Raw genomic sequence first — 25,508 nt, 5'->3', positions numbered from 1 at the left:
TTTGTTAATTCATGAGTGTCAGGTTGGGAGCAGGGTTTGGCTCACATGCTGCTCACCAGCAGAACTTCCGTTCTTGAGGGTTTGAAAGTGTCCATTTGGAGCTTTGTGCTTGCAAGACACAAGACTGGAGGTTGTGGAGCATGCAGTACAATGGAGGAGAGTTCAGATGGGGAGGGAGGTGTCTGGCTAGCTGGCACGGGGAAGGAAGCTTGTGGGTTTCTCTAAAAAGGGGACTTGAAGCTTTAGCTTTACTTCTAGATGAGCCAATACTTAATAGCGGTGCAAAGAGGTGCTCAGCTGCAAAGTGAAGGGTTGTTTGCATTTGGGGTTCTAGACTGGGGCACTCTCTAGCCATTGGACCCACTCTTTTACTTGGAGGTGGTACTGAGTCTAATGCATGACTTTTCTCTCTTTCTTCTGCCAGCAAACTCAAACCATCTTTGACCCTGGAGGAAAACCGTGAGCTCCTTGATCAGTGTTTCAAAAGTTTATTTCCCCTTCCTCCCTTGGAGAAGACAAAAGAGGAAGGCGAGACAGCGAAGGATGCTCTGCATATACAGGTACGTGACAACAGTTCTCCTCTGGCACCATCCACTGTATTTCTGCCCAGCAGGCACTGGGTGATGGCAGTCACACATGGCCTCCGTGGGAAGGTTATGGTTAGCTTTCCCCGGCCCACACACACAAATGATCTGTGCTGAGCCTCACTCCTTCTCTTCTGGTTTCAGTCACTGCACATAGGGTCCTTGGAAGCCCTTGGCAAGCTAATGAAGACTTTGCTGGAGGAAGAACCAACCGCAGACTGGTTCCAGGAAATGTTTGAAGTGAGTAGACCATTGAACCACGGTGGAGATTGTTTCTTGTGTTACAGCAGGGAAGAGTCAGAGATTTAGGGGGTCAAGCTTCAGTTGTGGAGGAATTTTCCACAACGGAGTTAATTTTAGGGAGAAAGCACTACATTCTTCCTTGTGATAAGTGGGCATGTGCCCCATTGAAATCCACGGAAGCTATGCCATTTTATGCCAGGGCTGGATTGGGATTGAATTCTTACAATGGAGTTGACACTACTTGGACCGGCAAGAAAATCACCACTGCAGTAGCCAAATCCAAGAGAACCAGTTGAAACTGATCACTTCTTCTAAGAGGAATTCATTAATATTGAGTTAAGCCCTGTGTATGGAAACTCATTCAGAGGAGACTTCCTGTTCCTCAGACATGAACAGAATATCTTGAAGAGCTGAGGGGTGGGGAGTTTGATGCACCTTCAGTATAAAAATGAAGGTATAAAAGGAGCTGGGCTGGGGGGGCTTCTCTGCTCTTATTCAAATGAATAAAAAGAAATGCTCCTCTCTGTCATTTTGCCACTCGACGTGGGAGAAGTTGCCCAGGAAACAGACCACAGCAGCAGACATCAAACAGCATGCAATGTGCTAGACACCTCCCATCAGACAGTCTACAGCAGACATCACATACACGGGCCCAGATTCATCTCTCATGTAACTCCTTTGGCTTCAATCACCAGAGGTGAATCTGGTCCCTGGGACTTGTATATCTAAGAGGCTCTTCCATTAGACATGTGATTCCTTTGCTACACCGAGGTCAGATGCTTTGGAGAAGGATTTTAGTGACAACTAAACCTGTTTAAGAGGAACTTTTGGGAGGGATTTTCTGGTACTAACTCTGTCCATTCCCTGCTCTACCAACAGCTACTAGCGACATGGGTCAGTTCAGAGAAGGAGTGGGAGAGAGAAAGGGCCTTGCAGGCCAGCACCCAGCTGCTGACTGCCTATCAAGAGGCAGTTAATAGCACAGTGAGTATAGCCTCTTACTCTTCCTTGAGCTGACTTCCCTGCTTGTATCAGATCTGACACTCAACGCAAATGCATGACAAACTCTTCCAGGGCAGCAGCTGGGATATCAAGGTGACTAAGATCCCCCTGCTTCCAGAAGAGAGGTTTACACAACAATGCTGCGACCACACTCCGGGCAGACTGCAAGAAGTAGAGGGCAGCCAATCCCCCAAACTGATGGCTTATTCTCTAATTAGATTCACCAAGTCAACAACAGAAGAGCTCCCACCCTAGTTAACAAGATGCCAAACGCAGTCCCCTTTTGGCAGTCCAGACCTGGGCTTCCATCTAAACATCCATGTCTTGGAAGAAGGGGGAGGGATAGCTCAGTGGTTTGAGCAGTGGCCTGCTAAACCCAGCATTGTAAGTTCAATCCTTAAGGAGGTCATTTAGGGAAGTGAGGTAAAAATCTCTCTGGGAATTGGTCCTGCTTTGAGCAGGGGGTTAGACTACATGACCTCCTCAGGTCCCTTCCAACTCTGATATTCTATGTCTAATATAGTGAGGGGTTACTGAAAACCTGGCTCACCATATGTGAGGTTCACTGATTATAAAGGACCAGATGCTTATCCTCAGGTCTTTCCCAAATATCATGCTGTCAGCCAGTCCTTAATAACTAAATCTAAGATTTATTGTTAAAAGAAAGAAGAGAGTTACAAATGGTTAAATGATCAATATCCATACAAGTGACTTTCAATGTTCATAGTTCAAGATCACAACAGTGATGGAATAAACTGCTGGTTTGTAAACGTCTGTCTGGAATCATCACAACAGATCAGAATCCAAAGGCAGCTTAGATGTAAAGTCTGTTAGTTTTTCCATGCACTTTCCAGGTTATTCTAAATGATTATTTGGGAAATCTCTGTCCTATGATAGGCTCAGGCCTGAGCCTTCTCTAGATGAAGATGCGCACACACACACACACATACACTAGCAGAGCAAGTCAGTCAGCACTCCCCAGCTAATCCCCTCATATGTCCCTGTATTCAGTGGGCTGGGTTAAGCAGCACTTTCAAGCTGGTACCCTTATGTGCCCCTGGTCTCAATAGCCTGGGTTGAACAGCACTTTCAGCTGCCCCTCCCCTATGTGCCCCAAGTTTAACACGTCCCTATCACACTTTCACATTACAATTGTACTGGGAGTAACACACTTGATGAGCAAACCCCACAGTATTTTGGGCGCTGCAGGGATCTTTAGCTTAGGTACAAGAAGCGTTGCTGCAGAGTAAATGGGGGAATCTAAAAACACAGAAGAGTAAAATTCAGAGAGAGAGAGAGAGAGAGAGAAGCAACCAGCTGAACCATAAAAGTTATTTCTTGAATAATAGTGATAACTACACAAGGAGCTAAACAAACATACCAGTTACATTTTAAAGGTTAATACCTGAGGTAAAAAAGAAAACAGAGAGAGAGAGAGAGAGAGAGAGATGGATCTCACCCACTCCGCGAGGCTTGAACTGGTCGGGGTTCCCAGGTGATGGTGGTAGCTCAGGGTCCTGAGTGCTGGAGACAGGCAGAGCCCCCAGCACGATCAGTCAGGAGACAGAATCCCAGTGGAACTGATGCAGAGTTTGGGTCTATACATCAGAACCCTTACTTGGGCATAGGTCGGGGGTTTGGTAGAGAAAATACAATGGCTCAAGGGAGAACACTAGATTTGTTTATGGTAAACTGATGGCTCAAGGATTTTCTTTAGGCTAGGCCAGGGGTAGGGAACCTATGGCACGTGTGCCAAAGGCGGCACGCGAGCTGATTTTCAATGGCACTCACGCTGCCCGGGTCCTGGCCACCGGTCCGGGGGGCTCTACATTTTAATTTAATTCTAAATGAAACTTCTTAAACATTTTAAAAACCTTATTTACTTTACATACAACAATAGTTTAGTTCTATATTATAGACTTATAGAAAGAGACCTTCTAAAAACGTTAAAATGTATGACTGGCACGTGAAACCTTAAATGAGAGTGAATAAATGAAGACTCGGCACACCACTTCTGAAAGGTCGCCGACCCCTGGGCTAGACAATAGGAGCTGATCACTCTTGGCTATGGGTGTTGTTTTCTTCCAGGGAGCTCACAAGGCAACTAGGCTGCTTCAGTATTTTGGGATGTCAATCAAAGATTTATTACTAGAATTGCTCTGATAATTGCTGAGCTGGGTGTGTGCAGGCGTAGGTTCATTAGCATCTGGAGCAGGGATTCCCATGATGCAGTGCGTCCCTGCTTTTCTGGTCCCAGAGTTCAGTGCGGTTCCCCGTTCCTCATTCTTTATGATAATCCCTATCCCATCTTTCATGCAGATGAGGCTAGGGGAGTTGTCTCTGTTCTTCATTCTGTATGCAAAAATGGAGACGTCTTAATCTTGTCACCCTTATCAGGAGGGGTCTAGGTGTGTCTCCCCAGGCCCTTCATTGTTCTCTGCAAGCCTATCTCCAATCGGTATTGGTTCAAACAGAGACAGGGGTGTCCTTCATGAGTCACACAGGCTAGATACTGCGCCCTGGTTCCCCAAAAACACAGAGCTGACTGGTATCAACAATAAGGATGGCAAGTGAAGTCTAGTACAGCTGGAGAACGTTCATTCTTCATTCTTTTGTAATTAGACTCAGGAAACTTTTAATCGGTTTGGATCTCTGATTGGACTAATAGCACCATACAGCTGTGATTCACTGGCCACGTCCCGTCAGTGGGTGGTTGACTGTATCAGCTGCCTTCTCTGTATACAAGGTGAGGAGACCATTAGCGGGTATAAGTAATTCTTCACCATTAGCAGGTATAAGTAACTCTTCACCTTCTTTCACTGTTGTAATGTTCATTTTTCTGCCTGTCTAGTTCTTTCTGTCCTGTCTGTTAGCACTTAGATAACAGAATGGTGTGCATCTTGTAAATACCTCATTAGAAGAGAAGATTATGATGTGTAAAGAGCCTAGCACACTTTTGGGAACTGTACAAATAATAAATGGTTTGCATACAGGTAGATGACTGCTAAATTCCTTAGGGCTTGTCTACACAGGGACACTAAGGAAAGTTAATCCAAATGAACTAAAGGTGTAAATTTAATGTGGCATTAAACACATGTGTGGATGCTCTGATTCTGAATTAAAATGGCCCTTATTAATTTTAGTGAATTACATGAATTAAACTAACCTGAAATAAGGCCCCTTTAATTCTAAATAAGTGTGTCCCCATAGGTGTTTAATGAAGTTTAACTAATGCATTTTGAAAATTAATTTGGGTTAGTTTTCTTGACTATCTCCATGTAGACAAGCCCTTGGTACTAAACATTTTCATTCTCTTTACCCTGCCACTGGCTGTATTGGAGGGGTTTCCTGGAATAATTCTTTAAACAAAAAGTTCTTCCAGCAGCCCTCTGTCATGAGCATTCAAAGTTACTGGAGTAAGTGTAGGCCATTTTCCCCTCTGTGAAAGAGTAGGATATTCTTTTCACCTAATGGTTAGATGTAAAGGGATAGAGCTTGGTTATTGTTTAAGGCCATTTCCAATTAGGGTGACCAAACAGCAAATGTGAAAACTCGGGACAGGGGGTGGGGGGTAATAGGAGTCTATATAAGAAAAAGAACCCCCAAATCAGGACTATCCCTATAAAATCGGGACATCTGGTCACCTTATTTCCAATTATTATTAATCAGTCCTAAAAAACAGTGTTGGTGATTCAGAAACAGAAGAAGGGACTCCAATCTTTGCATGTACAAGATAGAAATCCCAGCATTGTTTAGAAGTGACAGATGAGCCTGGGTTTCCTGCCGAAGTTTTTGTCCAGCCCCATCTCTTTTACAATGAGAGTTTGGTGGAGGGATTCACCTCTACATTGGAACCTGAGATCTATCTGCATGACTTGTACTTGACTATGAGAGTAGATTTAAATACTGAGAGCAAGGAGGCTACTGAAACCAGACACACCCAGAAAGCTGCTCCAAGCTGAATACAGTGCTTGTTCAATCCTGTATCATTCACAATAACATACCACTACTGTTAACTTTCAGACATTTAGGGTGTAATCCCAACTCCATTACAGTCAACAGGAGTTTTGCCATTGACTTTGATGGTGCCAAGATTTTACACTATGCTGATAACAGCATAGCACATGGATCCTTCTGTATGAATATCCATGCAGTCGAGGTTCAGTTTCACTAATCGTTACAGTACTTTTTCTGCTTTTCTCCACTCCAGGCCAGTCCATGAACCTGGGGTCAGCGGCGGAGGAGCTGAGATGTCTCCGTGAAGCACTAACAGCTCCAGACCCTGAGGCTCTGTTTCAGGCATCTTCCAAAATGGCCAGGGTAACTGACTCAAAAAGCTTGTGCGGATGTTCTAGTGACAGGGCACTATTCATTTTACATTTACGCTTTTCTGATGCCTTTCCGTACTTGGAGTGAGCTGTGGGAGCGGGGCATTCATTGCTAGTAACCAGCAAGATGCTTTTCATAGAAGTGTGCTATGAATGCCATGTAAAAAGCAGATTCCACAGAATGTTGCACACACATGGAAATACGCACGCAGCTGGGCACACATGTACCTATCCAGCCAGCCATGAGAAAAAACTGTGTTAGTGGAACATCGAGCTGAGAAACCACCCAGTCTTCATTCTGTCACTTGGTGGGTTTGCCTTAGCCTATAGTTGTGGGCATGCCTCTCTTTACTTCATTTTATAAGTTGTAAAACGATGCAGTGTATATCAGAGAATACAAACTGGAAACTTACTTCCTGCATATCCAGTACAATGTTGTGCTAACTGTGCAACAGAGGCTTTGCCTCTAACCTGATATCATTAGTGTAGAATACCAAAATGTCGTATATAGACTGTAGAGAGAATTGTAATCCCAAATGGCTCGCTAGACATGAGGCTAATTAACAGTTTGTTGATACATATATCTTTTCATAGAGATATTAGGCCTCCATTTTTAAAAAGCCAGACATCATTGCAGTCTCTCCTGTTTTTGATTTGTTCCCAGGTTGTTAGTGAGTACTTTCCCTCAGAACAGGCCACAGACTTTATTAAGGCCACATTGGGTGGTATGTTGTCTGCCAGCCCCACCTGTGCCACGGCAGCTGGACTGTGGATGAAGATCATCCTGAAGGAGTGTGGAGATGCCATGCTGGACAAGGTAAAACGGGAAACTGGAGAGGTTTTCTGCCTAAACTCTAGGCTTTTAGATCTTTGCCCTTATGTGTAATGAACAAAAATCTTGCTGTTTCTCCCCCTCGGACATAGCGTCGATTCCATCTCTGTTCCTACCCTAAGATAGGCAATGGCAGAATCAATCGCAGTAGACAGAGATAATCCAAGGGAAAAGGAAGATGGTTGGTTATTTATTTGTCTAGCTTGTTGCCACAGTATTCAGCCAAGAAAGGCTTGAAAAAACAGACTCTGGGGAAAATACAACAAGACAGAATGACTGGCACTTGGAATCATCCAGTATTAGGAGGCCTATGGCTAAGGGCTACCTGGATAAAAATAGCACTGTAGTCATTCCCAGTCAGTCTGGAGCCTGGGCTCTGAGACCCACCCTCTTGCCAGGTTTCAGAGCCTGGGCTCCAGCCCAACCAGGAACAGCTACACTTTTACACTGCTGTGCGATTTTTTTTGCTGTGTAGACGTACCCTTTAAGAATAGAAGAGGGGAGGGAGGGAAAAAACTATAGTGTCTTTTGGATCCACTATTTATATGCCTTATTCTGGAACCCAGTGCGTTAGGGCTAGATGAAAGGAGCACTCCACAAATCTTCTAACAAGGCTGGTGAAAGGTCTCAGGACAGGGAACCCTCGCAGCAGAACTGCCATGTTTGCACAGTGTTTTGAAGATGTGAAGGGCTAGGAGTGACTATGAGAGGTCATCACCTGTTCATAGTCCCAGGCATTTGCACGCTGTGTTTAAAGCACTTGCATATTTTGTGCTTCTGGTTGTTTATGAACTCCGCATTCTTCAAGGCAAATGGTCAGATTTGGCTGCTTAAATCACACCTGCAAAATGTGGGCAAGCAAAGCCTTCTTTTGTGCATGCGAACTGGTTTATTTAATGCATAGCTGGGCACCACCACATTAAATCACATGGTATGTATATGTGTGTGTCAGTGTTAGTTTTTACAGCCAAGTGTGGGCAATTTTTGTGGGTTAAATTTATGCAGACATATTTGAACATTTGTTTCTTGAAGTGAAGAATTTCTAAAAAAGCAGCAACTGGCTAAATGGCTAAATAAAGGTTTTGATTCTGTAGAATGAATGGAGAGAAAGAAAAAGGGACATTTCTTTCTGGTTTTGTTCCTTCCAGGTGCCAGATATCCTGGTTATAATATATAGCCACATGCCTGCTATCCAGGAGGGCAGCTTGAGGCAGTTCCTGGTGGAGGCAGTGTCCATTTTAGCTCACCGTGACCTAGAGACAGTGATCTCCAGCCTCCTCGGCGAACCTCTGCCGATGGACAGGTATATACCGCTACCTCTTGCATTCATCTTGGTGAAACATGGATCCCTCAGCTTTACTGGGAGATGTAGGGCTTTATTTAAGCAACAAACAGTTTGGGATAATTCCTAAAGGTTAATAGCCTGGGTCTTTCTGCAGGAAGGTCCAAGAGCATGTTAAGGTGGGGTGCGGAGAGAAACTAAGTGTCATTCTGTTTCCATTAATTAATAGCTTCTTTGATATCCTAAAGACCTATCTTTACTGGTGTAACTGGAGTGTATTGTTGGAAACATCTACCTCTCTAGACACCTGAATTGATCTCACTCTGGAAATTAGCAGTGGCTGTTGGTTTCCTGGTAGCATGACAGCTTCAAGTCCAAATCCCTGGCTGATTGCAAAGAATAGAGCCAATATTATCATCAAACCTCTGCTTGGTATCAGTGAGGGTGTGGCTGCTAGAATAGAGTTGCTGTCCTGGGTACTTAAAACTGGACTGGAAGCAGATCCATCATTTCATTTAAAGATCCCTAACTGAGTTATCAGTTATCAGTGCTGGAATCTAAGACCATAAGAACGGCCATACTGGATCAGACCAAAGGTCCATCTAGCCCAGTATCCTTTCTTCCGACAGTGGCCAGTGCCACATGCCCCAGAGGGAATGAACAGAACAGATAATTGTCAAGTGATCCATCCCCTGTTGCCCAGTCCCAGATTCTGGCAAACAGAGGGTAGGGACACCCTTTGTGAAGGGGACATAGGATGGCCACGAATATTTGGTCTCATAGTTGTATGTCCAGTGTGGCAAATTGCCAGCACTATTATGTTGCGTCCCGCACTTTCTCCTCTTGTGGGGGTGCAGGGCACCGTTTCTCACCCCTGAACTGGGGTATCAACTGTCCCATTAGTGTCCCAGAAAAGGGGAGTGGAAAGGGAGGGACCTGGTCCCACCCTCTACTCCAGGTCCCAGCCCAGGGGCTCTAGGGATAGCAGTGAACCACTTGAACTAGCGATTCCTTCCCCTGGGCTACTTCCCTCTCCGGCCCTTCAGCTTCAGCTCCTGCCCGCTCTCCGCTTGGGCCAAGTTTCTCCCAACCCCTTGTGTCTGCAGAGTCCCTCTGCTCTGCACAAGCCGGGTTTCCCTTTACCTAGGGTCTTGGTCTTCTGACCCGCCACAGCACTTCTCCAAACTGCTTCCTCCAAACTGCTCTCTGCTCCAACACCAAACCACTCTGCTTCAACTCCTCCAACTGTCTGATTGAAGCAGGGGAGGTTTATCAGGTGACTGGCTTTAGGTGCTCTAATTGGCTTAATTGGTTTCAGGTGCTCTAATTAAGCTGTAGCAGTGTCTCTTCCCTCTACAGGAAGTAAGGCTCTCATCATCCTGGGGCTTACATATCTCCCATCTATTACTCTCCTGCTGTCCTCTGGCCATGCTATATCACACCAGTTAGTAGCAATATGGCTTTTCCTTCATCAACTTGCCTTCCAAACCCTAGATCTTTGTAGCCACATGTTCATGGTTCCATATTTACTGGAAAATGGGAAAGCAGGAATTGAGGTTGGCGCTCTGTGTCCTGTCCTTCTGAAGTCTAGTATTAATGGTGAGGCTACAGTAAAACTAGGTCACTTAAGCTAGTTCTGTAACTGGAAACTCAATATTTAAACATGAGGAGAGTTAAAGGAGGACAGTACTCCTAACTTTCTCATCATTGGCAAGGAGAAAATTTGGTCTTTACTTAAATATGACGTATTCAGTGTGAGCCACAAAAGTGTCCAGGGGTCACATGTAACTTCTGTTAAATTGCAGTGACATCACTGAGCTGTGGAGATCTCTGGGGGGAGACCCCTTGCTTGCCACTCAAGTCCTAAAGATCCTGATAGACAAGATAAAGACTCCAACAAGACAAGAAGACCACATCACCTCAGAGACTGAAATCAACAGGGATTTGGCAGCTGCTGAACCTCTCTCAGTAAGTAAAGACAGACACGTCTTTCAGGCTTTCCTCTGCCCTGTGACAATCCTGCTGATGCAAAGCTGGAAGTGTGGTATAATATTGCTGTGTGGGCACTTCTCCTCTGATATACTGTTTCCCTGAGTCCAGCTCTGCTGTCTGTGGAACAAATACGGCAGTTTTAGAGTACGTGGCTGATTTACCTAATAACATCTGGCAATTAGAAAGTCTTTGAACCAGGTTTCTCACAGTGCTTTGCAAATATTCCTTAGGACTCACAACATGCCTTGGTAGGTCATCCACATTTGTACAGATGTGGGAAACTGAGCCACGAGTTAAGCGAGTTGCTCGCAGTCATTCAAGTTACTGGCAGAAGTGAGAATTTAGTACAGCAGATCTCAGAAGGGGAGAGAGGGTGTGATGGTGTTGGGAAGAGATCTCAGTTTTTACCATTCTCTCCTTTCAGGCAACATGTGCCATCTTTGAGGTGGTGTCAGCACTGCAGTCGAGCAAAGCTGTGCAGGACCTGCTCCCAGAGTTGTTTCCTGTTCTCCTGCAGCAGATCAGCCGAACCCTAGGACAAGAGATGCCTTTGCCAGGGATAAGCAGCCGGAGGGAATTCCGAAAAGACCTACAACATACTGAGGGCGACCCTTGCCGGTAATTAGAAGGAAGGGAGAGAAACAAAGAGAATTCCAATAGAGTTGTGTGACACCCCCCAGGAGTTCCCAGGGTTACCCATATAAGATAAAGCCCCAAATATCGGGACATCTGGTCACCCAAGTTTCTTTCTCTGTCTGTTCCCCTCAAAGAGCTCCTGCCCATGTCCTTTTATACAGTTTCCCTGTTAATGGAATGATTGGTTCCTTGACTCACTAGCCCCAATCGGACCTTGTAATCAGGTACACCTCTGTCCAATTAGGCCTTCTGTGAGGAACCAAATTAGTGCTAATAGTGACCAGAGTGCTGACTCAAGTGCAAACCCTCAGCACTCTGTCACATCCTATCTGGAGATATGACCCCAAAATGTCCATTACTGATCACCACACTCTATGTCCCCAGTGTTTGGGTCCTGATCATGTATCTTTTCCATATCATTGGACTCTGCTAGTGCCCAGACTCCTTGCAGAAAGGAAAAAATGACTGCAAAATTTTGTCCCTAGCAAAACTAGTCATATGAGATGTATGAGACTGAAACTTACCTCCCGGCATCAAGTCCTTCCAGGGACACTGGTGTCCAGGATATTGCCAATGGATGACCTGTCGATAAACAGCAGACCTGACAAGTAACCGGGGCTTCCTGACTCTGTTCAGGCTGCACCTTCCTACTGATTGCTGCAGTTCTGTGCCTCTCTTTCCTCAGGCTTTCTATCCAAGCATTAGAGGCTGTGCTTTTCAAAGCTGGGAATGAGAGACTGGGGAGAGCACTCAGAGAGCAGAGAACACAGAGTCTGCTTGAAAACCCCAAGACTCACCATGAGGGAGTGTGTCTGCTGGTGAGGTAAGAGATCTAGGAGGCATGATTTTATCCTTGGGAATCAGTAGCAAATAGAGTGGCTGAGAGGGAACCTCCAGTTTATAGCTTTGTGGGGGGTGCCCTGGGTGGAAACACACAGCTCCCATTCATAGATATCAGTGCTGTATGCTCAGAGCAGCTGAGTTTTTGAAGTGTGCAATCTACCCCATAAGCGGTTTATTTTCTCTTCCAGTGTTCTGCTAAGATCTGAACTAGTAACACCTGAGATCTTACAGAGCCTCCTCCCCTGGGTGAATTCCCCAACAGAAAACCTCCGAGTCACCAGCACAGCTTTCCTTGCCCAGGTAAGACACAGGGTTCTGAAGAGCAGTTTCACCATTAGACTGTTGTCTCATGTTTGCCTTTCTTTCGGGAGTTGTACAGTTCAGTTCATAGGAGTAATTGTCATTTTAGATAGTAGAATGGGTCCTCCTTTATATGGAAACCTCACAAGGAATTTCATTACACCTTTCTGAGTCATTCTCTCTCTGATATTTTTATTGCTGTCATTGCCTATGCTAGCTACACAACCACTGGTGCTGGCTGAGAGAGATACAGACAGAGTTTGAATTCCTGGACCTCTTCTGCCAAGTCCTAGTGCTGATACTAACCAACAGCTCCTGATCTTGGTTTAGCTCAGCAGAACTTCTGAATGAACCTACTGTCCTAATACTATAAAACAAGCACCATACAAATACATTCACATCTATCTTAGGTTCTCATTACTGTAGTATCTCAGTACCTCAAAACTCTTTAATGTCTGTATCCCCACAACATCCTGGGAGGTAGGGAAGCACAATGATTCCTATTTTACAGGCAGGGAGCTGATGCACAGAAGGGCTAAGTGACTTGCCCAAGGTCTTTGAAGGAGCAGGAAATTGAACCTGGGTCTCCTAAGTCCTGGGCTAGTGTGATAACAGCTGGACCATCCGCCCTTTCCACAGCCTTCCTCTAACATCGGCATCATATTTCCCACTTATGCTAAGCAGCTATCTTAGTGGCTCATCTGGTTCGAAGAAAAACAATCGATCTGTGCCTGTGACGGGCTGTACCTGGGCTTTGAGGCCCCTTACAAGAGGCCCCGTGGTCCTACTACCCCCTGCCCCAGGAACACAGCCACAAATCTGGGTCTGACTAGACAGGCCTCACGAAAGCAGCCAATCAGAGCCCATCAGGCTCAGCTGAAAGGAGGTGCAGGGCCTTAGCAGGTCAGTTCCTGGCAGGACCTGGAGGGGCAAGAAAGGGGGCTGCTCTCTGGCCACAGAAATTCAGGGGATAGCCAGAGTTTGATTCTGGCAGCATTTGCTTAAGCTGGATTTGCAGGAAGAGGGTCTCTAAGAACTTTAACCCGGAGGTGAGGGTGAAGATAAAAGTGGCCGGTAGGAAGAAGCAAAAATGAACTGAAATCAAGCAGTGCCTAGCTACTGTTTCCAGGGTCCATGGTTTGGAACCCAGAGTTATGGGCAGGCCCTGGTTCCCCACTATCTACAGTGGCATAAGCCCCATGGAGGGGACAATGCTTATGGAGAGCTTGAACAAAGGGCAGAATTTCAAGGACCCAGAGTTGGGGCTGGAGACCCTAGTGAGGGCAATGGGATTGTTCTTGACTACCCCAGAAGGGGTTCATTTGGACTTTGGGACACAGCCAGAGGCCTGAGCCACAGAAGACTCACTAAGGTTGGCTGGCAGGGTGCGCCAAGGGTGAGAAAAGGACTGTGGTACCAGACCCAGCCACTAAGAGGCTCTCAAGAGGTGAGTGGATCCCTATTATAGTGCCCAAAAGGAAAGCTCCATGTTTTAAGACATTTCTCATTTGTGTGGAATAATAAAGTTACAGTGTCTTATGTGCCAAGTATCAAAGGGGGAGCCATATTAGTGTGTATCCACAAGACTGTGGCTGTAGGAGGACTCCTTGTTGTTTTTACTGTATTCCATGTCTGCTCAAATTATATTCCCAATCTTAATGATCATATTGGGGCTAATGGACATGTTGATTTTATTTCAGCTAATGAGTGACCCCATGCTCAGGGAGAAGAAGTTCCTTAAGTCTGTCTTGAGCATCTTGGAAGAAAGGTCACAGGATAGGAACAGCATTGTCCGCCAGATGGCTGTGAGAGGCCTGGGAAATTTAGTGTATGGGGCACCTGAGAAGGTAAGAGAGATTACTGAATAGAATGCAGCATAACTAGAGAAACCAAGAGAGAGAGTTGTTCAGAGTTTCCAGAGGCTGCACAAAATGCACTAGGCCAAATTCTGCTCTCTCACATACCCTAGTAACCTCTTTGCAGTAAACATAGAGCAAGCTGGATCCTTTGGTAAGCTGGGCATAAGTCAACAATGTGCACTTTAATATGACCATATGTAAATGTATACATCTGGGAACAAAAAATGCAGGCCATACTTACAGGATGAGAGACTCTATCCCAGGAAGCAGTGATGCTGAAAAAAACTTGAGTCATGGCAGATAATCAGTTGAACATAAGCTCCCAATACGAAGTTGTGGCCAAAAGGGCTGAAATGATCCTTGGAGGTATAAACAGAGGAATCTTGAAGAAGAGTAAAGAAGTTATTTTCCTTCTGAATATGGCACTCATGTGAGCACTGCTGGAATACTGTGTCCAGATCACGTGTCCACAATTCAAGAAGGATCCTGATAAATTAGAGAGGATTCAGAAAAGAGTCACAAGGATTGGAAAATATCCCTTTAGTGATAGACTCAAGGAGCTCAATCTATTTAGCTTTACAAAGAGAAGGTTAAGGAGTGACTTGAGGATAGTCTATAACTACTCACATGGGGAATAAATTTGGATAATGGGTTCTTCACATTAGCAAACAAAGGTATAACAAGATGCAATGGGGAAAAATGAAGCTAGGCTCATTCAGACTGGAAATAAGGCATACATTTTTAATGGTAATTTTAATTAACCACTGGAACAATTTACCAAAGGTTGTGGTGGATTCTCTGTCCCTAGCAATTTTAAAATCAAGATTGGATGTTTTTCTAAAAGATACACTCTAGTTCAAACAGAGACTATTTTGGGGAAGTTCTATGTTATGCAGGAGGTCAGACCGGATAATCACAATGGTCCCTTTTGGCCTTGGAATCTAAGTAACTAGGAATCTAATAATAGAATTACACAGGTGTATTATGGCACCAAGTTGGGCTCATTGTAGCTAGCACCTGGTCTGAAATATAGCTATAGGTCTCTGGGGGGAGACGGGGTTGATGAAATTCCCACAGCTTCATAATTGCTAAAGAAAACTTATTAGAAGTGTGATCAGTGATAAGTGTTCTTTAATGTCCTATGTTTGTACAGGTGAAAAAGCACAAGAAGTTTCTTCTGGACATACTGATCGGGGCCTTACATGACATTTTCAGTTCGGAAGTCATTGGCGAGAGCATGAAAGCATTGGCCAAAGTCCTGAAGGAGCTGAAAGAGAAGGACATAGGTTCTTCCTTCAAAGACCTCACCCAACAGATCCGGACCTACTTTGACGATGTACGTGAACAGATCTCTCCAACCCCAGTTCAACCGATCTTGATTAGACTCTATTTACAATGCGTGATGTGGACTCCCTGGGCATTGCTCATGTCAGAGTGAAGAGATTTTAGGCCCCAGGGAAGAGAGGTGTTTTACGGAGGAGGAGAACATTAGGAGGATGGGGATGACATCCCTGCTCCCACAGTCTCACCCGTCTCTTCTTCTTTATTGCCACTGAGAACCTCAAAGAAAATCTGAATACTAGATTAGATAGCTAGATAACCATGAAATGGGGGTTACAGAGTACAATAGAGAGTGTTGGGCTTGTTCTATACCATTTTTATGTGAGAGGGTTGGAATGATAATTCCGTTTTGCACAGAATTTAGAGATTTCAAATTTGGGTTTTGTTCCTATTTGTGGGAACCCCTCTCCCCAAAGTTCAAAACTCTTTGTGAAACAGAATTACTATTTTCAACCTAGCTCTATTGGAAGCCTTGGCCCAGGGCAGTCTGCTCTCAGACTATCCCACTGCTGGGAACCCAGGAAACTCTGGGAGCTAGAGGTGCCAGGGAGTTGCAAATTTGAGAGCCAGGACTCCCAAAGTCCCAGAAGCTGGGGGCCTGGAAGCCCATGATCCCAATCAGCCTGCTAGATTGGCTGCCACAGAGCTGGATGGGTGCACTGGAAAGACCCCAGGCAAGTTTCTAAGGACCCCTACCTGGCTTCCGGAGGAATTTCATCAAAAGTGAACTGTCTCTAAAATATTTTGATGAATCAGCAAATTCGAACAAAAAATTGGTTAATTACCAGTTTTCCAACTAGCTGTAGTTGGAATCACTCTACTTTAGCGTAGAAGAGATGGCTGTGCAAAGTGCATGATGTGATTGTCTCTTAATTACTAACTTGTGGGGCTTTCTTGGCTGTAGGAGGATGATGCTCTTCGCTCAATGGCCTTTGTCCTATTTGGCATCCTGGCCCGGCTGACAAAGAGAAAATGGAAGACCTATTTCGCCGACCAGGTTAAAAAGAGCTGGGTCACACTTCTGCTGCACCTGCAAGACCCAAACCCTGAGATTTCAATGGTAAGACTGACAGTGACTTATTTACTAAGCAAAAGGAATCTTCCTCCCAATGCCAGGGGAGCTCTGCTATTCCTGCCTGCTGTGGAGGCCCAAATTCTCCCCTCAGTTCATTGCCCTCCTGCTGAGTCAGTTCCAGCCAGGTTGGTCCATGGCTGCCTCACCAGAATCCAGGAGAGATCAAGGGTCTGACCCCGACAGGTCTCTGTTCCTGTCTGTCTCTGCATCCCAGGCCCCTGCCTCCCCAGAACAGAGAGACCACAGCTATGCCTGGTGTAGCAGCTTTCATCGGTATATCTGTTCCCAAAAGACATTGATGCTATCTACAGGTTTCAGTTGAAGCTCTCCCGTCTATTAGCCATTCCTGCATGTTTTCTGCCAATTACATCCAGATGAATCCCTTTTTTTGATCCTGGAATAGATGAGCAGGCACGCAGATGAGTTCCCTTTGAATGAACATAGCACTCGGTAGGGAACAATTCAATGGTGTGACACTCTTTTTCAGGAATGCAGAGCTACGTTTCACCTCTGTTTCCCATTTTTGGGACTGAAGAGACTCCAAAGTGCAGTTAATGAGCACCTTGGTGGCACAGCCAAGCTGAAGCCTGAAGAGCTCCAGGTGGACATTTGCAGACACCTTGTGAGTGAGCTGTTGAACTGTCTGAGATTATTGACTGGAGTGGTGGTGTAGAGGTGTGTGTCGGGGGGGGGGGGGGATGTGTGATGGATAATGTAAATAACTGTAAGAGCGGGATATATGACTGAGGGTGATGGGAAATGTAAATCTGCCACAGATTCCCATCGTTCCCACTTCTACCCAGCCACCTGTTCTCTATCTTATTTACCTGTGGTTCGTAAAAGCATGTGCTGGCAGTCAAAGGGCACTTCTAGCCAGAGAGAGCTCATGTATCCCTGATTTCCTCTAGGCCAAAGAGAATGCAGAGCTGCTGGAGAAATTGTACCAAACCACCATCACGTACTTCTATAGCAGCTGGGAAGAGATCCGGGCAGTTGCAGCCAACTTAGCTGGTGAGAGATGATGCCCAGTGTCCCTTTCGGTATTTCCATTGAGGGAGACAGAAACAATCCCACTGTGCAGCGCTGAGCTGCCATTAATCTCTCTGGGCCTCAGCTTCCCATCCATAGATGGAGATGTTAATATCCCTACCTCTCCGTGTGGTGGATTAGTTGCTATCAAGTGCTTCGGGATCATTGCAGGGAAAGCACGGTGCAGTCATTTAGTAGTAGAGGCAGAGACAGTGTCATGTAGGGCATGGTTACACTTTGAGCTGGGTGTATAATTCCTAGCTTGATGAGACGTACCCGCACTAGTCCTGTGTGCTAGAAATAGAGAGTAGTTGCGATGGCAGGAGCAGCAGGAGGTTTAACCACCCCACGTATGATCCCATCCAAACCCCAAAGTCTATTCTCAAGGTGGCTAGCTCCTCCCACTGCTCGTGCTGCCTTAGCTACATTCTAATGTTAGCATGCTATCGCTGTCAGAGCCAGTGTGGGCCTGTCCCATTGAACTGGGAGTGATACCCCTAGATCAAAGTGCAGACCTACCCACAGTGTTCTTCAGTGCTCCTCACTGCTACTTCATCATTGGGAGGCATGCAGCCCACCTCCCCATAGCGCCTGCTGTTTCAGGTTCCTGGCCACACCACCTTGTCAAGGAAGCATTAGGTTCCTCCTCTTTGGCCCTGTGCCCTCTTCACCCTAGCACACCCATGTGAGACAGGTAGGCATTGTGGCCTACGTCTCACCTATCAGTCACCTTGTGAGATCCCTGCTTAGAACTCACTTATTCCTGGCCCCAGTCCTTTGCTCAGACCACTTGACCAAGACACTATCTTAGTATGTCTCCAATAACTGACAGCAGTGGCAAGAGGAACAAATGGGTTTTCTGGAAACATTCTTTTTAAAAAATGTCTCTCTCATTCTCTTCAGTGTGGACTCTAAACTGCTCTAGCATCCTCTTGCCCACAGCTCACCTTTAGGCCCACAGTAGGAGACGCCAAAGACCTGTCTAGGGGCTGCTAATATCACTTTGCACTCAACAAGGGAAGGTTTTATTATTGTTGTTGTTATTTATTTTACATTGTGTATTTAGGCATCATCCTGGAACACACAGACAGGCAGCGTATGAAATGGCTGGACCTGGAATATCTGCTGATGTGTAAGTAATAAATACAGCTGAAGTCCTGTTCATTAGTGAGTTCTAAAGGAATTTAGCTGGCAAGCAGCAGTAACCGATACCACTGGTGCAAAGTGCATCAGCCCCACAGCAAAGGACAAATTCACTCTTGCCCAGTAGAAAGTCCGCTTTAATTTTCCCTAAAGGAGGAAGCTGCAGAAGGTGTGATATGAGTCAGTACATCTCCTGGTTGTCCTGGCAATGCCCCCTCCACAGCCAGTGCTATCCACTCTTTGGGCTTTATTGGCTCTCTGTGGACTCCCCAGGTGAGAAGAAGTTGTCGCCACTTTCTGCTACCTCAAATTTCCCACCAGCATTTTTCTTCCAGTAGGTGCCCTGTATCCTGCATAAACCAGCTTGGACCTGGCCTCTGTTAAACTCCAGGTTTATTTGAGCTCAGGCAGTGTCTCCTGAATAGAGATGGAAAATAAACTTAAAAGTGGAAGCTATTGAAACAATGGGCCTTCTTCCATTTACAGCAGAGTGGATGACTTGCTGGTAGAGTCAGGGTCTCCCCCTAGTTGAGAGCATGGAAGGGACCCAGTGGAGGAACCTAAAGCTTTGTTTGTATTGGAGAGCTGCTGTAGTGTGGTATTCAGTGGTAATAAGTCACCAGCTATTTCAGGCAGAGGTGACTATATGAAAAGTGGGGCATATTCATCTCTCATGTATTTTCCATCCCATTAGAAGGACTGAGCCCAGTCTCACATTTTTCCATGTGATCATTCTGCTCAGGTAGTTCAAGGTTCTGTGATCACACTTAGCTGTGATTTGACAGTCTGTTCACTAACGTGTTGTCCTCTGTAATTTCAGCTCTCCAGGTCCTACAGAAAGACCCAAGTCCCACTGTCCAGCTGGTGGCAACTGAGATCATAAGTAACATCTGTTCTGGCCGAGTGATTGGGGAATGAAGCGGAACGGAGACAAACAGAAGAAGGCGCTCCAGTAGTATAAGGGCCCTACTGTCAATCAAATGTTAACCCACCCCTTGCCCACCCGTCACCAGAAGTCCCACATCCATGGGGTATTACTTCTGAGGTCAAGGTGGACACATAACCAGAAGCAAGATGTGTCATGTGGCCCCTCTAAGAACTCCTCCCACTACCCTCTACCAATCGGGAGGGGTTTCAGCCACTGGGGATCACCCCGAGAGGAGATTTGACCAACTGGGGGGAGTTCCAGGGCGGAGTGCCCTGTCTGGAAATGGTTCATGTGACCCCTCTAAGAACTCCTCCTACTGTCCTCTACCAATCAGGATGGGTTTCACCCTGATAGGAACGCCCCGAGAGAAGATTTGACCAATCAAGCGGAGTTCCGGGGCAGGGTGACCTGTCTGGAAATGGTTTGTGTGACCCTTCTAAGAACTCCTGCCACTGCCCTCTACCAATCAAGAGGGGTTTCAGCCGCTGGGGACCACCCCAAGAGGAGATTTGACCAACTGGGGGGAGTTCCGGGGCAGGATGACCTTTCTGGAAATGGTTCATGTGACCCCTCTAAGAACTCCTCCCACTGTCCTCTACCAATCAGGATGGGTTTCCCCCTGATAGGAATGCCCCGAGAGAAGATTTGACCAATCAAGGGGAGTTCCGGGCAGGGTGACCTGTCTGGAAATGGTTTCTGTGACCCTTCTAAGAACTCCTGCCACCGCCCTCTACCAATCAGGAGGGGTTACAGCCGCTGCGGACCACCCCAAGACATTTGACCAACTGGGGGGAATTCTGGGGTGGGGTGACTTATCCGGAAGTGTTTCGTGTGACCCCTCTAAGAACTCCTCCCACCACCCTTTACCAATTGCGATGGGTTTTGGCTGCAGAGGACCGCCCCAAGAGGAGATTTGGCCAAAATAGGCCAGGTTCTTGGATGGGGTGAACCACCCAGAAGAGGGTCATGTGACCCCTCTAAGGACTCCTCCCAACGCCCTCTGCCAATCAGAGTGCAGAACCATCACCCCATAAGTCCCAGTACCGGGCAGAGGAGGCAATCTCTTACCAAGAAGACATGTTTTAGAAATTGTGGAAAGGCTGAGAGGAAACATGGACTCCTCTACCACCCCCGTGAGAACTTCAGACTTTGTTTTAGCCCCAAGAACCTTTGGACTTGTATGGAGAAAGTGCTACAGCAGTGACAGTTCCAAGGAGGGCCCTTTGACTCCACCGTTGATAGATACCTTGGAACCCGACCCCGAAACCCAAACCTTCGTGAGGCACCCCAATGTGTGTGATGGCCTCTCATTGCCCACCCCCCTAAAGTTGGAAGAGGATCATGGCTTGGGGGAGTCACCAGCGGACAAGGTGAACGGGAAAGACGTCGCTCAGGTAAATGAATGATTAAGAAGCGACGGTTATTCATGGGGGTGTAATGGGGTTAGGAATCGACCTGGCATTGCATAAATCTAAAAACAAGCAGTGGGGTGCTTACACTGTTTTTTGTCTGAAAATCTCTCAACAGCTCGACGATGCCTTTCTAGAGGCCTTGGAGAACTTACACATCGGTAGCCCTGTGGAAGTAAATATATCATGCATCAGCTGTTTTTGCTCCTGTCTGAGATACAGATCGCAAGAGGAAAATCCAGAAAAGGACAAAATAGAAGAATGAACCAGATCAGACTCCCTCATTGTAGGGGTCATGGCATCCATTTTTACAGGCGGCTGTAAAAGGTTGTGTTAAACCAGGCAATTAATAAAACTTATTTAAATGTGTCCATATGAATGTGTCCCCCTCCATACTTGTCTTAGTAAAAGACGGTACTGGGAACAGTCATGTCTCCACAGATGACTCTGTTAAAGAAAATATATTATACCCCCAGGGAAGGTGGGAGCTTTGGCGCGGTGAATCCTCTTTTTCAAGTGGCCAAAAAGCATAGTAAAACTTGAACTAGAAGACCGGTAACAGCTTGGCTTTCAGACCAGGATGCTTATACTTTACACAAACCGGCTCGAATACAGCTTCACAGGAGGGATTGGGGCTGATGTACATTAAAAGGAGGAAGAGAAAGAGAAATGTATCATACCTGCAACACACAGGTCCCCCAATACCCTTTAAAAGAAGGGCTTTGATGCGCAGGGCCAGCCATAAGCAAAAGTCCAAGAGGAAGCCTGGGCGAAAGAGAAGACGCTCTCCGCCTGGTAAAAGAGAGATATTTTAATCAACATGGCTTTTGTTCACTGTGGGTCTGAAGAGTGCACCAAATCTGAACTAGACTTGTTTCAAATAGCCCCTACCCAGACCAGCATTGAGAAAAGCATCTACATCGAGGTGCCGCCTGTATCGGCTGTTACGAAGTCTGTCCCCATTGATGTTTTTATAGCACGGAATGGCATCCATTATATGGATTTAAACAACACATTGCTGTAGCTATGTTGCAAGATTGTAAAAGGAGACGGAACTGAACTCGCCATGGACGCTGAAGTGGGCCTGGTGAATTACCCCGTGGCCTCTGTTTTCAGTCAGTTGAATGTCACGCTGGGAGACGCCCTTGTAAGCCAAAGCAACAACTGTTACCCTTACAGGGCCTTTATAGAATCGGCGCTCAATTACAGTGCCGACACCTTTACCACGCAATTTTCCACTGGCCTGTTTTACAGAGACACTGCCAGACAAGCGAAGAAACAGAGTTGTATGGCGAGAATCTAGGGTTTGTGAGGCGTGCAAAGCTGACTGCCCAGAGCAGGACGGTAGAGCTGCTGGGTCATCTACGCAGCGACCTGTTTTTTCATGAAAAACTTTTATTGAACGGAGTGGATGTGAAAATTAAACTGACACGCAGTAAAGACGCCTTCTGTTTAATGGCATTGTGTCAGCATCCCTTTTTGTGAAGAAAGTACAGGTGGCCCCGAGTGTTCATCTGGGGCACGCGGAGGCCCTGCTTACCGCTAATGCTAAATATCCCATGGACCGTGTGAGAATGAGAGTGTTTAGCATCCCCGCGAGCAGCAGGGTCAGTAACCAAGAGAACCTGTTTTTGGGACACTTACCCAAAATGCTTCTCCTGGGGTTTGTGGATAATGATGCTTTTAGCAGAAGTTACACAAAAAATCCCTTTCATTTTCAACATTATGATATTAATTTTTTGGCCTTGTATGTAGATGATGAACAGATATCAACCAAGCCTCTGCAACCAGACTTCGAGGCAGGACGCTGCGTGAGAGAATACATGAATGTGGTACAGACAGCTGGTAAACACACAAAAGATCATTCTCTGTTAATCGACTGTGAGGAGTTTACACTGGGTTACACCTTGTTTGCCTTTGACCCGTCTCCCGACCAGGAATGCGCCGATCACTATTCCCTGATTAAAACCGGGAACCTGAGAACAGAAATACGTTTTGGGAAGGTTTTAACCATCACCGTCAATATGATCGTGTATGGGGTTTTTGACAACGTCAGAGAGATAAATCAGAGGAGAAACGTTCTGTTTGACTATATGTGAACATGGATACCGTGCAGCTCTTACATGTCTTATCAATGGCCCATTACACGAAAAAGAATTTCTTAGATGTGTTCCCTTGTGATTGGCTCCCTGGCAGCAAGCTATCTCAGAGACCCCTAGCTTTGGTGGTCAACACGCATCCACACAACCAACTTGGTGAACACTGGCTCGCCTTGTATCTGGCGGAGCGTAACCGTGGAGAGTTTTTTGACTCATACGGGCACCCCCCAAACAGCGTGTTGTTTCCTAAAAGCATTATGAAATTTTTAAACAAAAATTCCACAGACATTGTGTTTCACAATAGACAATTACAAGACCCCTGCTCTGTCGCCTGCGGCTATCACTGCGAGTTTTTCTTACATCATTGTAGCAAGGGTTTCTCTTTTGACCGGATTTAAAAATTGTATTCTAACGACTTAGTGCAAAATGACCGGATGGTGATGAATTTTGTAAAAACTAAATTTAAATTCTTGGGCATGCCTAGCCTTGCTCAAAACATGTTTCAACAAGCCCAGACATGCGTATCTTGCAATGATTTTGATAGCCATGTTATCCAATATTCTCAGGCATAACAGACAATGTTTGTTTGGCATAATCCAACACATTTTTTATAAAGTAACTTTTCCCACAGTTGCTAGGCCCCGCACGAATTGCAGAAAAGGGGTGTTTCCACCTTGTATCCATTTTAAAAGCCATGGGGCAGGGTTTTAAACCCTTCTCCTAGGACCCTCTTCTTGTAAACGACTTTCTGTGTTTTATTAAGGGTTTTTGTCTCTATTTGCCATTGATTTTTTGTTCCTTACGATAGAGGGCTGCTGCACCTCTATCTTTTTTGAGGTGTTTTCTCACAGGCCCATGCAATAGTCCAGGACTAGATCTTTCAGACTGTCAAAGTTGATCTTTTCACAGTTTGCTACGTTCAGGGTAATACCTTTGACTTTCATACAGGCCTTTCCTCTCTACAGCTTATACCCCTATGTTTTCGGGCCTGCCAACACAAACTGGGTGATGTGTTGATCTGGTGGGATCTTGCTCGTGAGGTCCCCTAAATAATCCCCCAGAGGTGATTCCAGTCACCCTCCCTTTTCACAGATATCACCGAGTCAGTGTCATGGTACAGGCACTGCTCTTGCAACCTGTCTAGCAGGTTGTATAGTTCTAAGCGGGCGTAACCAGTGGTGAAACAGGCTATGAAAACATTGGTATTTCCAGAGACTGAGTACTAGTCTTTTGCATGCTTCCAAGACACGCACGCTGTTTCATCGTCGATAAACTCACAGGATGAAACCTCGTAGTGGGGGGGGAAACAGGTACTGAAAGAGTTCGTCAGGGTTTCTCACGATGCTGCTATTGGGTAGGTTTGTTCTTTGGCCGAATTTACCCCACAGAGAATTTAAAAACAGTTTAGCGATTTGGTGTTTAGCGGGGTTAAACCTGATCTCGTATTGGCGTAAATGCACGCCTTCTTTCTGGTAGAAATCGTTAATGTACTTATTTTGTTTTTCTTTGTCTGTGCACCAGCTGGGATACCCTGAAGCCTCTTGTTTCTGGTGGAGGTGTAATTTTATGTACTCTGAAAACAGTTCATCAGATTTTTCATTAAAATGCCAGATTTCATATATTTTAGCCACTGTGTACCCCTTTGCTATGGCCTCCTTCAATTCCACCGTGCACCAAGTCCCCAGGATGGCCCTCTCCTCGTCAGTACGGGTGCACATCTCCCGCTGCTCGGTTTCAGCACAGGTTTGTCATAGCGGGAACATAAGCTTGTTACCCATTCTGACAGGTAACAATGGGGAAAAGAAGCCTCGTGGGGGGTACATTTTAACTTTTGCAATTCCAAAATAATTTGCAAGGGGTCCAAATTTGTCATAAAGTATATTGGGGTGTCTGATAGGGTATTCTTGGGTTTTGCTTACGAAAGGGTACAGGCTGGTAAAATCATAATAGTGAATTTCTTCCCTGGGGTTACGTTTGTAATATAGGCGGATATCGTTTGTCTATACACAGTTATATCTCAGTGAATTTAGTAGGTCCTCTCTTTACTATATCTCCCTTCTCCGTCATTTTCATAATCTCTTTTCTGTATAGGATACAAGCCTGTCTCAAAATTTTGACATCTGCTCACAGTAATACGCGAGCTCTTTCTGCAAGTCAAACATCTCATACCTGTGGTCCCGATACCAGTCGAGAAACTCTGCTTTTTCCCTGGGCATCATGCTTTCTACACCATAGTGCTCCACACCGGGCATAGGCCCCATGTAATTTTGATTTTTCTCAAGTGTTAAAAAAATGTGGAAAATACCCTTTGCACCCTTCAAACCCCATCGCCTGCAGGAGCTTGCTAAGATTCATGGGCAAGAAGTTTAAAGAGTCTATAAAACTAATGCCCAGGACCTTAACTTCCACATACATTAGTTTACTTCCCTGAGTGATCAATTCTAGGCACATCTTTTCCTTCAGTAACTGTCTAACGATGAAGTACACATGGTAACCTTTGGAATTGTGCGCTAGGAATATGTAGTCCTGGAACTCTTTGCCAAGAAAGGTCTTAACAGCCATAGAAAGACACTCATCGCCCTT

General features: G+C 45.7%; 1 protein-coding gene across 1 annotated transcript in view; it reads left to right on the top strand.

The window, feature by feature from the left end:
* The window catches only part of LOC128837409 (maestro heat-like repeat-containing protein family member 2B), a 30,646-nt gene extending 11,189 nt beyond the window's left edge, over positions 1-19,457 (top strand). The window contains exons 14-31 of the mRNA XM_054028580.1: positions 425-560; positions 729-824; positions 1,707-1,811; positions 4,452-4,575; positions 6,040-6,149; positions 6,822-6,974; positions 8,138-8,292; positions 10,077-10,239; positions 10,688-10,881; positions 11,585-11,722; positions 11,931-12,042; positions 13,743-13,889; positions 15,055-15,237; positions 16,147-16,302; positions 16,805-16,939; positions 17,226-17,328; positions 18,413-18,478; positions 19,310-19,457. Coding sequence (XP_053884555.1) covers positions 425-560; positions 729-824; positions 1,707-1,811; positions 4,452-4,575; positions 6,040-6,149; positions 6,822-6,974; positions 8,138-8,292; positions 10,077-10,239; positions 10,688-10,881; positions 11,585-11,722; positions 11,931-12,042; positions 13,743-13,889; positions 15,055-15,237; positions 16,147-16,302; positions 16,805-16,939; positions 17,226-17,328; positions 18,413-18,478; positions 19,310-19,407 — 2,374 coding nt within the window. The 3' untranslated portion in view covers positions 19,408-19,457. The remainder of the gene's footprint in view (positions 1-424; positions 561-728; positions 825-1,706; positions 1,812-4,451; positions 4,576-6,039; positions 6,150-6,821; positions 6,975-8,137; positions 8,293-10,076; positions 10,240-10,687; positions 10,882-11,584; positions 11,723-11,930; positions 12,043-13,742; positions 13,890-15,054; positions 15,238-16,146; positions 16,303-16,804; positions 16,940-17,225; positions 17,329-18,412; positions 18,479-19,309) is intronic.
* The last annotated feature ends 6,051 nt before the right edge of the window (positions 19,458-25,508 follow it).

This window comes from Malaclemys terrapin, chromosome 4, assembly GCF_027887155.1.
Source record: "Malaclemys terrapin pileata isolate rMalTer1 chromosome 4, rMalTer1.hap1, whole genome shotgun sequence".
NCBI lineage: Eukaryota > Metazoa > Chordata > Testudines > Emydidae > Malaclemys > Malaclemys terrapin.
Note: the sequence above shows the minus strand (reverse complement) of the source record. Positions and strands in the feature narration are given on the sequence as shown.